Raw genomic sequence first — 12,434 nt, forward strand, 5'->3', positions numbered from 1 at the left:
ACATAACATCTGTGATGGTGGCTACAAATTTCCATGTGCCTATTGAACTCAAAGATCAACTGTCACTTTTTTCTTTCAAAACTTTTATTGAAAAATTCAAGGCATATACTGGATCTCTTCAGAAAAGCCGCTTCTCATACCTGTAGGCAGAGACCACCTGTGAGCAGAGCAGGAAGGAGGAGGGTCTGAGGCTGGCAGAAACGCCCACCCAAGCACAGGGCACTTACGAATGAAGGCTGTGGACACCACCTTCCACCTGAGCTGAGGATGTTCTCTTTTCAAACTTCAGTTCCCCAGAGTACATCATGGCTCTGTGGAAAGGCAGGGATTAGATGCAGACAGTAGCTGCCTGTACCACTCCCTCTAGTCACGCCCCAACTACCCACGCTCACCGGACTTGGGTTAACCGCCTGGCACCAATGTCCTGACAGGAATGCTGGATGCCAGCAATCAAGTAAGGGACGAACTTGTGGATAGACCCTTTGTCCTGCACAGCTCCTGAAACTCCTTGGGCCACTTTGATTTTGTCAGCTTCACTGTTGGAACAGGCAAAGAAATGGGCAATGTTGCCACAGGGATGAAACGAAATACAGGGTTTGCTGGGTGTCGTTTTCCTGTCCTACCTGAAATAGCGGTTCTGGCTGCTGAGATGCTTGTCCATGGCATCAAGGGAACCCATACCACGGTACTTTTTCAGCCGGATCCCATCTGAGAAGAAGTACTCACCAGGGGCCTCAGTGGTAGCAGCCAAGAGGGAGCCCATCATGACTGGGAACAAATAAGTAAGCTAGGGAAGAATCTGATCAGTACAGAAAAGGGGGTACCACCCAGTCCAAAGGTGACTAAGCCTTACCTGTAGATGCCCCAAGAGCCAAAGCTTTGGCAATATGACCCACATTTTGGATCCCTCCATCAGCAATAACAGGAACACCAAAGCGCCGAGCATACTCAGAAACCTTGTAGACAGCTGTTGCTTGGGGCCGCCCACAGGCCAACACTGTTGAGAGATGGAGGAACAGAAGGATGTGTGATACTGGGGTGGTATACAAGGGGCCATTCACAGGACCCGGAGCTCCGAAAGATGCCTATACCAAGTCAATAGCTGACAGAGATGTGTGTGGGATGGCTGCTACTCATCTGCCTTCAATAGTACAGTTACGCTGGCTTTCTGAGTGTGCGCGTGCGTGTGTGCAGGGCTAAGGGCCCAATGCAGCCTCAGGCACATGCAGATCACAGCAGCTGGGAAGCCCCGCCCAGCTGGTATCAGATAGGGAAAGAGTAACCGTGCAGTTAGTATCCAGAGGCACAAAGTCAGGTCTAGCCCTTCCTGCACAGTGGGCAGTTCAGGCAAGATGAGGGCAGTGGTAACGTCGAAGAGAGCAGGCTCAAGAACTGATTGAGCCATGCCTACTGCAGAAAACATGGGCAGAGCAGGGCCTGCCTTGGGAAGGAGGTCCTGCTCTATGAGTGCCCTAGAAGAAGCTGTGATCTCAAGCAGCCCCCAAACCATGGTCTGTACATCTGTTTGCCCTGCCCCCCAACAGCACCACAAACCCTGGGAGCTACAGCTACAGTCAACCAAGCAGTCGGGCAGTGGGCAGCTGGGCCGGGCCAGTGCGCCAGGCCGGACTTACTATAGCAGCCCTTGACAGTAGAAGGGCATTTGGGGCTGTGGGACTTTATGTCTGGTGGGATCTTGGGAGCCGCTAAATAAAACAAACAGACCAGAGTTTAGAGAGGGCACAGAGCAGGAGCAAGGAGGCCAGGCTAGGCAAGGAGTGGCAGGTGAGGGACGACAAGAACTTGTCTTGCTTCCAGCCATGTCACCCATCCAAGAGGCCTGTATGGCCCTAGAGTTGCCCACGTTGGAGGACTCAAGTGTAGTTCCCCTAAGAGCAGCTGGCCCCAGTCAAAGCATATTATTACCTTCCTGGGTAATGCAGATGGAACCACATCCCATGCCAACTCGCAGAGCATCCACACCCGCATCTATGAGGTTCTTGGCTTGAGCAGCAGTGACTACTACAGGGAAATAGAAGGATGATGAGGTCCAGGTGGGGAGGGAGCGCAAAAAGAACCCCTTATCCACCAGGGCCATCTTTTCTTACCATTGCCTCCAATGACTTGGAGATTGGGGTATTTCTCCTTGATGTATTTGATCATATTGATTTGGAAAATGGAATTTCCCTGGGAAGAATCCTAGGAGAAGAAGAAGTTCTAGCTCCACCATGATATAGCAATCGGCCCTCCAGGCCCACCCTACTTACGTTGTAGCTTACCAAAACCACGACATCCACACCAGCGAGGGCCAGTAAGTCCAGCCTATACTTGTCATCCTCATGAGTGCCAATGGCTGCCCCACATAGAAGCTGCTTTTTGGCATCTTTGGAAGCAAGCGGGTAATCACGGTTTTTCTTCAGGTCTGTCCGGGCAATGATGGCTACCAGCTCATCATTTTCATTCACAATGGGCAATTTTCCTGATGACAAGACAGGACCCTGATTATTTCTGTGCCCCTTTCCATTTTCAGCCCCCCCCCCATGAAAGGGTTCCTCTCTGTAGACCAAGCCCCCAGCGCCCAGCAGGACTCACCCTTTTTACTGCGCTGCAGGATTTCATTTGCCTCCTTCAGAGTGATGCCTGCAGGGGCTACCACCAAATCTTCCCTCTTTGTCATGATCTAGAGGAGTCATGAGGACAGACAGTCAGACCAGGACCCTCCCTTTCCCTTAGACCATACTATCAAAGGACCACCATAATCGCATCCTGCCCCTCCTGATGGGCACTCAGTAACCATTACACCATTGAAATTAGTGTTGCTTGAGTAAGAACACAATACAGGAAGCAGCCTCTCATGGAGAAGGAAAAACCACACAAGAGCAAAGAAAACCAGAAAGATACTCAAGAACTAACTTTTTTGTGGGATAAAAAGCATGAATTCTAGCCGGGCGGTGGTGGCGCACGCCTTTAATCCCAGCACTTGGGAGGCAGAGGCAGGCGGATCTCTGTGAGTTCGAGACCAGCCTGGTCTACAAGAGCTAGTTCCAGGACAGGCTCCAAAACCACAGAGAAACCCTGTCTCGAAAAACAAAACAAAAAGCATGAATTCTAGCAGACACTGTCACCAGAGACACAGGGAGAAGGGATGCAAAAACCTCATGAAAAAGTTAGAAAGCATGGCCAGGTGTTTTTCGCGGTCAGAAAATGAGGCCATCAGTAATTCACAAAGTCAAAAGAAACTGCCTTCCTTCAGCCTGGGTTGTTAAACATTGGTTGTTTTATGCTATTGGCACCCACCTCTTCCAAGAAACGGTCATGCTCTTCCTCCTTGAGAAAATCAATATCCCTTGAGGAAATGATGCCCACCAATCGACTCCCCATCCGGCCTGTATCCGTGATGGGGATACCACAGAAGCCATGCCTGGCTTTGGCCTCAAAAACATCCCGCACACGATCCTTGGGGCTAAGGACTACAGGATCAGTGATGAATCCCTGTTCATATTTCTGGAAGAGATGGTGAGGTCATTGCATCTTTGAAATCACTTTCATTGCCTCCTGGTGTAAACCATAAGGTCCATGGCTATCTGTCCTTTATGGCAGTACCACAGAACCAAACCAATCCCTCTAATGAGGACATGGTTGGGCTGGATGCACTGTGCACTAGCTCAAGTAATGGGGTCTTCGGTCTTTCTCCTCAGTAATTGAACCCCACAGTTGGAAGAAAGGACCCTCAGTTGGCAGAACAAACCCTCCACTCCCACCCCACTCCACCTCTGTGCAATTCCCAGGAGAACCTGGCCACAATCCTTGCCCTTCTGACCTTCACTTTTCTGACTTCATTGGCCTGGAATTCGGGTGTACAGTTGTGGTGGATGAAACCAATGCCTCCTGTAAGCTACAAGATGAACACACAAGTAGGCGATGAATAAGAGGCACAAGATTTGGCAGAGATGGCACCCTGCCTTGTCCTCCCATGACCCTCCAGGCTCACCGCCATTGCGATGGCCATTCCAGCCTCTGTGACAGTGTCCATAGGTGAGGAAACCAATGGGGTCTTCAGTGTGATTGTCTTAGTTAGAGCGGAGGTCAAATCCTGAGGAGATAAAGAACCACTAGAGATAAACACCGCTTATTTCTCAGGGTCCATAAAACGGCCCTGGCAACCTGAGTGCTCACCAGAAAGACCGTTCCCATTTACTCTACCTCACTCCTCAAAGCCCATTCTGGTGTAGCTCACATTAGCAAACCACATCACCAGCTGGACGTGATGATGCCTTTAATCCCAGCACTCGGGAGGCGGATCTCTGAGTTTGAGGCCAACCTGATCTACAAAGAGTTCTAGGACATCCAGGGCTACACAGAGAAACTCTATCTTGAAAACACCAAAACAAAACAAAAAAAATAAACAACCAATCAACCAACTGCACCATCCTCCCTCCTTGATGTTCACAACCCAATTCCTAGAATGGGCATAGTAGCACATGCTTACTGTAATCTCAGCATTCCCTCAGAACTAGTCGACACTAGTTCGGGGTCAGCCTGGGTAACCTACCTAGTTTTAGACCAGCCAAAGTTATATTGGGAGATGATCTCAAAAACAAAATAGAAAAACCCAGTCTTACTCACCACTTCGTCCGCAGTGAAGTCGATATACCCAGGAAGAATGAGAAAATCGCTGTAGAGGGAATTAGGCAGGACTCTCAGGCTACACCAAGAGAATCCAACTCTATCCCATAAAGCTCTGAGCAGGGAGTTGTATCGACCCCGTGTGCCACAGGCAAGATGGCATGGGTGGATTAGGGACAGGGAGTTTTCTGTCACTGACTTAGCTGTCATTAGTGCTCCTGCACACTGACAATTCCATGTGTCCGGAGAACAGAGTCTCGAGACTTAAGTCCTAAGTACTGTAGAAACGACCCTTTCCAACCCAGTCCTGTCAAAGTTATTCTCCGGAGATTCGTAATTCCCAGAACCTCTTCCCCGTGTCCGCTCCCAGACCTTTAACGAAACCCCCATCCGGCCCCTCGCCTCGCCCATGTGGGTGCCCTAGCCCCGCACTTGTAGGTGAGGCCATCCCCGCAGTTGAAGAGCTGCTGCGCGGTGAGTCCGTCGTCTGGCACGTAAGACGTGCCGCCGCTAATCAGGTAGTCCGCCATGACAAGCAAGAGACACCAAAGAGCACCTCCGAGGACCGCGCCGCAGAGGCCTCCACTGTCTGCTCCGCGCCAATATAAACCAGACGATTTCGTCATTACGCAGCGTGCGTCGCGTACGCCAGGGCGTAGAGCGTGCGCACTGTTGTCACGCCCAGCAAGGAGGCGGAGATAGCAGAGAGGAGCAGACGCATGCTCATTGCATTCATAGGGGCTTTTATCGGAGGGCTGTTTCTTGTCCCGTCCCTCCCAGCGCAGTCCCCCTCCTTCCCTCACTGGATCTGCGCCCATTCCAATTAAGTTTTGTTTCTATTTTCCCAAAAAAATTCCTCCCCCAAATAAAGACACATTATCCACTAGCATGTTGAAAAGACGTGCTTGTCATTCTTAATAAACAACTAGAATAAGAATACATAAGAGAAAGAGTGGTATCTTTATATGATACACAAGTGTATGTTACAAGAATTCCATCAGGCACAGCAGCCTCAGGTTTAAGGCCTCAATGTTAGGCCAAGAAAAAAAAAAAGGCATGGTAAAGTTTTTACTTTAACATCTATGTCACTTGTCATAAAGGAGGGTGTAATAGAAATTGTCTTTAATAAAATCATAATTGAATTTCCTCTCATTTTTCTTTCATTAAGATGCTAAGTTTATGTCTGAGCATGAAGAAAAAACTGTGGCTCCATGTAGTCAGTCCAAAGCGAAGTCAGGCGGAGATCCCCAGGAGATTGATCCATCAGCAGCTCCATCTTCCTCGTGAAAGGGAAGGGCCCATATTTGTCCCAACAGTCCAAGACCCTTTCCCTATGCCCCAGACAAAAGAAAAAAAAGAGAAAGAATAAAAGCCAGCCACTTCTTAGGACATCTGGCTCTCAAAATCCCAAGGCCCCACGAATCAAGGGGTCTGCCCACACATCTACGAAGACTCAAAGGGACAATGCTGCCTTTTACATTTTTAACAGAAGTAGCCTGAAAAGCATCGTAACTACAATTAGGTCCGGGGGAAAAAAAAAAAAAAAAAGAAAAAAAAAAAAGAAAGAAAAAATGGAGGCCTCTTCTTCTTTAGTGTAAAAGTCTTTGTCTGGTTTTTCCTGGATTTTTTCTTTTTTTGTCTACTGAGGCTGAGGCACCTCAGTGCATGGTGGTTGCGCTGGCCACGGCAATGGCTTCTTGGATTTCTCGTATAACCAGGATGCGGGTCAGCATCTGTCCCATCTGCTCTCTGCTGATCGGCTGGACTGAGTACCAAATTGGGCTGTTGGGAGCCACCACCGGCTCAGGTGTCAGGTAAAAGGTGTCATTTCGGCCTTTCACACTCTGGGGGCTAAAGAATATTTCAGTAAAAGATGGGCAATAGCATAATTTTAACTATTCCAGCTTAAGCCTCCCAAACACACATTATATGAAAGCTCTTGAGGCAGCAGACTTGAAGGTGTATCACAGCCACAGAGTTGTATGCATTCCACACACCATGCCAGGAACTCAACTGGGGTTACTGTAAAGGCCAGTGACAAGCTGCTATTTTGTTTATATAAACAAGCTATGATAAATCACCCAGTGTACTTGCTTACTACACCTTAGAATGTGTCCAAGATAGATTTATATAGAAATCTAAAAATATAACTAGTTATACATACTTACATATATTTATATATCTATATATAATTAAATTTATATATAAGTCTATCTATATCCCAGCTGCAGCAGACTTCACCTAGAAGAGCTAGCTCTAGCTGTCCAGTACATGTATTGTCTGGGCTCACTCCCCACAGCCTACAGTGCTGCACCTCTTTCTTGAGGACTTCGTATAACCCATCACCTCACATTCATCATCCATCTGTTCCACATGTGATAAAGAGTTATGTGTGCCAGGTCTATGTCAGGTATAGTGTTAAAGAAGGGAGCAGAACAACTACTAGATAATTCCTGACTAACAAACACATACATGCAAAAAAAATGATAGCAGTTGAGGGCTACAGAGGAATTAGTCGGAGGCAAAGAAAGGCGATTTGGAAATGCTTCGGTGGAGGAGCTGTGTCCAGTGGAGACAAGAAAGCTTAGTGTCCTTGGATGCAAAGTATGGTTATGGGTCAGAACGAGCAGATATAAGCCAGCAGAGGTTCTGTTCAACTATAAAGACTACTGGCAGAGTAGTGAGAAAGCAGTGCAGGTGATATAAACAGAAAGACCCCAACCACAAAAGCTCCTTCTCACGTTGATATGAAGAGGATAGGATATACCATACTGGAACAAAAAAAAAAAAAAAACACCCAAAACTGACAGAACATGTATGTTTGTTGCTGTCAACTATGTTGATAGAAGCAGTAACAAAATCTAAGGCAGAATGATAGAGGACCATGGCCATTAAAAAACAGACTTTTTTGTTTGTTTGTTTTTCGAGACAGGGTTTCTCTGAAACACTCCTGGCTGCCCTGAAAATTGCTCTATAGACCAGGCTGACCTTGAACTCAGAGAGCCACTGGCCTCTGCCTCCTGAGTGATGGCATTAAAGGTGCGTGCCACCTGGTTTAGGCTATGAAGTCAAAATCAGAGCCTTTCATTGCAGTACACATATCTAATCCCAAAACTTAGGTCAAGAGCAGGCACATTTCTTGTGAGTGGGAAGCCAGCCTGGTTTTCTAAATTCCAGGACAGCCAAAGCTACATAGGGAGACTCTGTCTTCAAAGATTCAGCTCTCACGAGTTCAGTGATCCCTTTTATAGCAGTGCTGTGTATATCACACATTTTGGCAGAGCAAACAAGTTACTTCTTGGGCCAGGTATGATGGCATATACCAACCATTACTCCCAGCACAAGAGGCAGAGAAAGGTAGATTCTGTTGAGGTCAAGTTTGAGGCCAATCTAGACTAAGTGAATTCCAGGACAGCCTGGGTTACAAAGAGTCCCTGTTTCAAAATAAACAAATTAATTTCTTTAGTAGGACTTGGGATTCAGTTCAGGGCACACAGGATAAGCACACTAATCCCGAGCAACACTACCCACCACTTCCTTTCACTAACTGTGTGCATGTAAGCCTGCACGCCAGAAGAGTGCACCAAATCTCATTAGAGATGGTTATGAGCCATCGTGTAGGTGCTGGGAATTGAGCTCAGGACCTCTTGAAAAGCAGTCATTGCTCTTAACCTCTGAACCACGTCTCCAGCCCCAATGTATGCTTATGCTGTATGTGCATCTTGTCATGGGGAGGCATTTTGTAGTTCCAGTCTGAGAGCAAATCAGTTCCAAAAGCTAAATATGAAAGTCAGATTTATTGGTGCACACCTATAATTCCAGTGTTGAGGTAGGTAAGTGAATCAGGAGTTCAAGCCTATCTTATCATCAACATACAACACACACATTCACTTGTATGGTTAGTATATAAAGCCTCCTCACCATTTGAAGAGGTAGAAATCGTACAGCTTGATGGGACACCTCAATGGATTCTCTGGATTCTCTGTCTGTTCTGCATACATGTCATCTGTAACTATTAAACAAACAAACATGAGTTCAACCTTCTAGACTCAACAGAAAGAGAAAACTGATTCCTTCAAGTTGTCCTTTGACCACTTGCAAGGTGGTACCTGTGCAAGGACATGTATGTGTGTGGGTGTAAACACACACATGCATGCACATACAAATAACTAAAAACAAACATATAGGACAGACCTAGCACAACTGTAAACCTAGATCAGTAACTTTAAGCATTCAACTACCTCAATGAGTAAACACTGGGTGAGAGAGGAAAGGATGAAGCATGGACACGAAGAGAGAAAAGCTTTGTTCTCCAGGGTATCCCTGAGCCTATGAGAAACGTTTGCAGTTTCTAGTGAAGGAGAAGGAAATGGACAATGTCTACCGAGACAACCTCAACTTACACACATCCCCATAAGGACAAAGGCAGGCTGGATAAGCATTAATGGTTGCTATCATTCCTGTTTCCTTTCTCTACCTTTCTGGCCAGTCTGATGGATTCCAAGGGCCTTCAGATAGCGGATACTCGTGCTTTTATCCTTAGGGTTTGAGGGGTTCTTCTTTGTCTGTCGAAGGACCTTGGAGAAAGCCAGCTTCATGTGCTGATCTACTGTCTTCAACAGGAAGTACCTGGACAACAAGGGCAAGCAAGGCAAAAAGAGGGATGCCAAAAGGATGACGACTTACCTCAAGTCCATTAATGACTCAGATGAACCATCCCCCACTCCCAGAATCTGAGCAGGGTCATGTCTATGCCATTGTCCAGAAAAGAGCCATATTAAAATGGATTTGGAGGGGGATCCCACAAGGCGGTCTGCATCTTACCACTCACTATACAAAAATGCAGCCAAATGGAACCCAAACTAGCTCAAACTTCTGAAATGTGCCAGGGGGATACAGAAGTCCTCCCGGCGTCTCCACCATCCACACTGGGTAAATGCCAGTAGCAGCTAAGAAGGCAGTTTCTAAAACACTTACTTGGTATTAAAGAACATGAGGGTGGTCAGCAGTGTGGAAGGGGAGTGTGCCCCAAGCTGTTTGCACTCCCACAGCATCTCTTCAGTCACGTGGCTGGGCAGAACATAGCCTAGGTGGAACAGAGCACCACTGCAACAACTGCACGACAGAGGTCCACAAACACAAGGACCAGAAGGGACAAGGACCACACAGGAACACAGTATCAACAGAGGAAATATCCAAAGGGTATGGTTAAAAACTCCAGAGCTAGGCCAGGCAATAGTGGTTCACACCTTTAATCCCAGCACTTGGGAGGCAGAGGCAGGTGGATCTCTGTTCAAAGCCAGCATGGCCTATAGAGTGAGTTCCAGGACCAGTTCCAAAGCTACACAGAGAAACTGTGTCTCAAAAATCTAGAAAGAAAAACTCTAGAACTAGTTAAAGCACAGACCCTTGGTTCACAATTAAATTTGTGGGGCAGGACACCATAATAACTAATTGTTTCCCTTTAACTTTCAAGGTAGTCACTGTTGGTGTTGTTCTGAAGAACCATAGGTTCTATGAATGTTGAGACCTAATTCCTCCACACACATCAAAGATGATTAGCGCAAAACGTGTGTTTAAGGAAAGTGAAGTCCATAAAGCTATGACCCAAACTCTGTTTACTTTAAGAAAGGTTAGATCATATTTTCTTTATAATCAATTTTATTTTATGCATATGAGTGTTTTGCTTGTATGTATGTATATGCATTGTGTGAACAGCTTGGTGCTTGTAAAGGTCAGAAGAGGGCATCTGATGCTCTGGAAACTGAGTTACGGATGGCTGTGAACCACCACGTAGGCACTGGAAATTGAACCCAGGTCCTCTGCAAGTGCAACAATTGCTTTTAACCTCTTAATCATCTCTCCAGTCCTTAGATCACATTTTCAGGGTGTCTAGGGTAGAGACTTGGAACATGTTTATCCACTATCTCTAGAAAGCAGGGCAATTTCATGAACAAAAGGGAAGACTGATACCTGCACAATTACATGTTTCCTCCAAAAAATACTAGGTATTACTCATACCCATGTAAACATGTAGCTACAAGGTTCAAAAGACCAACGGCTTGAACCTGGATAAGCAGTAACATGCTATTTGATTTGACCACTACGGCACCTTCATGTGCTCAAGGCCATTACAGATGTGTAAGCATTTGTATGCTGGGGACATGTCTAGCAGATGAACTGACACAGCCGACTTCTCCAAGACTTTTAAGATGCCAAAGTCAGGAAGTGAAGGTGGCACTTCCTAAAAGGAAGAAAAAACATTTTGCTCAATACAGTCTTTTTCTTTTTGTTGTTTTTTATTTTATTATTTTTTTTGTGAGACAGGGTTTCTGTATAACAGTCCTGGCTGTTCTAGAATTCACTTTACAGACCAGGCTGGCCTTGAACTCACAAGAGATCCGCCTGCCTCTGTCTCTGACTGCTGTGATTAAAGGTATGCACAACACAGCCTAGCCCAACAGTCCTCTTTTCTATTAATACTTAATACACTTCCATTTCTTTCTTTTTCCTTTCCGTTTTTTATTTTTTTGGTTTTTTTGTTTTGTTTTGGAGACAAGGTTTTTTCTGTAGCTTTAGTGCCTGTCCAGGAACTAGCTCTTGCTCTTTTTTTTTTTTTTTTTTTTTTTTTAAATTTTCAAGACAGTTTCTCCATAGATTTTGGTTCCTGTCCTGGAACTAGCTCTTGTAGACCAGGCTGGCCTCGAACTCACAGAGATCCGCCTGCCTCTACCTCCCAGGTGCAGGGATTAAAGGCATGCGCCACCACCGCCTGGCCTAGCTCTTGCTCTTGTAGACCAGGTTGGCTTCAAACTCACAGACATCCGCCTGCCTCTGCCTCCCATGTCAATATGGTCTAGAAAGCGAGTTCCAGGACAGCCAGAGCTACACAGAAAAACCTTGTCCTGAACTTAATCCCAGCACTCGGGAGGCAGAGGCAGGCAGATCTCTGAGCTCAAGGCCAGCCTTGTCTACAAGAGCTAGTTCCAGGACAGGCACCAAAGCTACAGAGATACCCTGTCTCGAAAAACAAAAACCAAAACAAAACAAAAAACAACAACAACAACAAAAAAACCCTTGTGATGAAAATCCAAAAAGGACTTTAAAATGCCTAAGAACCAGGACTTCAAAGCATAGGAGAAAGGAGACACAAACTTAATCTAGAAGAAATCATCACCCACAGCTTCTGATTTTATTGCTAAAATACCACCTCCCATTACAGGTAGAAAAAACAGACTCTAGAATGAGAGAAATCCCTCAGATAAAACAGGAATATTCTGTTAAATCAGATCAAAGGAGCTAGCTACCAAAGACTACTATGATAATATTAAAAGACCAACTTAAAAGTTCCAAATAAGGGTCTGGAGAGATGGCTCAGACATTAAGAGCACTGGGTGCTCTTCGAGAGATCCTGAGTCCAATTCCCAGCAACAACATGGTGGCTCACAGGCTGACAACCATCTATAATGAGATCTGATGCCCTCTTCTCCTCTGGCATGCAGGCAGACATTCAGGCAGAACACTATATACAAAATAAGAAAGAAAATCTTAAAAAAAAGAAAAAAATTCCAAATGCCCAAAGATCCGACCGTCTCGAAACTGGAAAAACACAACAGGAAATGATATGATCTGCAGATCACACTGATTCTACTTTTGTCTCAAGACAAAGTGTCACTATGTAGCCCTGGCTTTCTTGAAATGTACTATGTAGACTAGGTAGAGCTTGAACTCAAAAGTTCACCCTGCCTCTGCTGGGATTAAAGGTGTGAACCACCACATCTGGCCCTTACAATGATTCTTTTTAAAGA

At 45.9% G+C, this 12,434-nt stretch overlaps 2 protein-coding genes across 5 annotated transcripts in view; both read right to left on the reverse strand.

Moving 5' to 3' along the window:
- Nucleotides 1-87: 87 nt before the first annotated feature.
- On the reverse strand, nt 88-5,231 carry Impdh2 (inosine monophosphate dehydrogenase 2). Of its 2 annotated transcripts, XM_041677363.1 has the most exons (15): nt 5,059-5,231; nt 4,627-4,675; nt 3,992-4,093; nt 3,821-3,895; nt 3,298-3,504; nt 2,593-2,680; nt 2,280-2,479; nt 2,109-2,199; nt 1,927-2,022; nt 1,635-1,706; nt 854-997; nt 624-768; nt 393-536; nt 228-311; nt 88-140 (listed from the first exon to the last, which is right to left on the reverse strand). In XM_041677363.1, exons 1-15 carry the CDS (start codon nt 5,154-5,156, stop codon nt 119-121), a joined length of 1,617 nt encoding a protein of 538 aa, XP_041533297.1. In that variant the 5' UTR covers nt 5,157-5,231; the 3' UTR covers nt 88-118. The 2 variants fall into 2 exon arrangements, with proteins under 2 accessions (XP_041533297.1, XP_041533299.1); XM_041677365.1 differs by lacking the exon at nt 1,635-1,706 and having other exon boundaries at nt 5,059-5,230.
- A 284-nt stretch (nt 5,232-5,515) lies between these two features.
- Nucleotides 5,516-12,434, reverse strand: part of Qrich1 (glutamine rich 1) — a 41,067-nt gene continuing 34,148 nt past the window's right edge. For all 3 annotated transcript variants that reach the window (XM_041676873.1, XM_041676872.1, XM_041676875.1), the window contains 4 exons: nt 9,604-9,712; nt 9,104-9,255; nt 8,548-8,638; nt 5,516-6,477 (listed from right to left, as the gene is read on the reverse strand). In XM_041676873.1, the coding sequence (XP_041532807.1) occupies nt 6,285-6,477; nt 8,548-8,638; nt 9,104-9,255; nt 9,604-9,712 (545 nt within the window). In that variant the 3' untranslated portion in view covers nt 5,516-6,284. The remainder of the gene's footprint in view (nt 6,478-8,547; nt 8,639-9,103; nt 9,256-9,603; nt 9,713-12,434) is intronic.

Source organism: Microtus oregoni, unplaced genomic scaffold (assembly GCF_018167655.1).
Source record: "Microtus oregoni isolate MIOR12 unplaced genomic scaffold, Mior012 000028F_ref0000031, whole genome shotgun sequence".
NCBI classification, from domain to species: Eukaryota; Metazoa; Chordata; class Mammalia; order Rodentia; family Cricetidae; genus Microtus; species Microtus oregoni.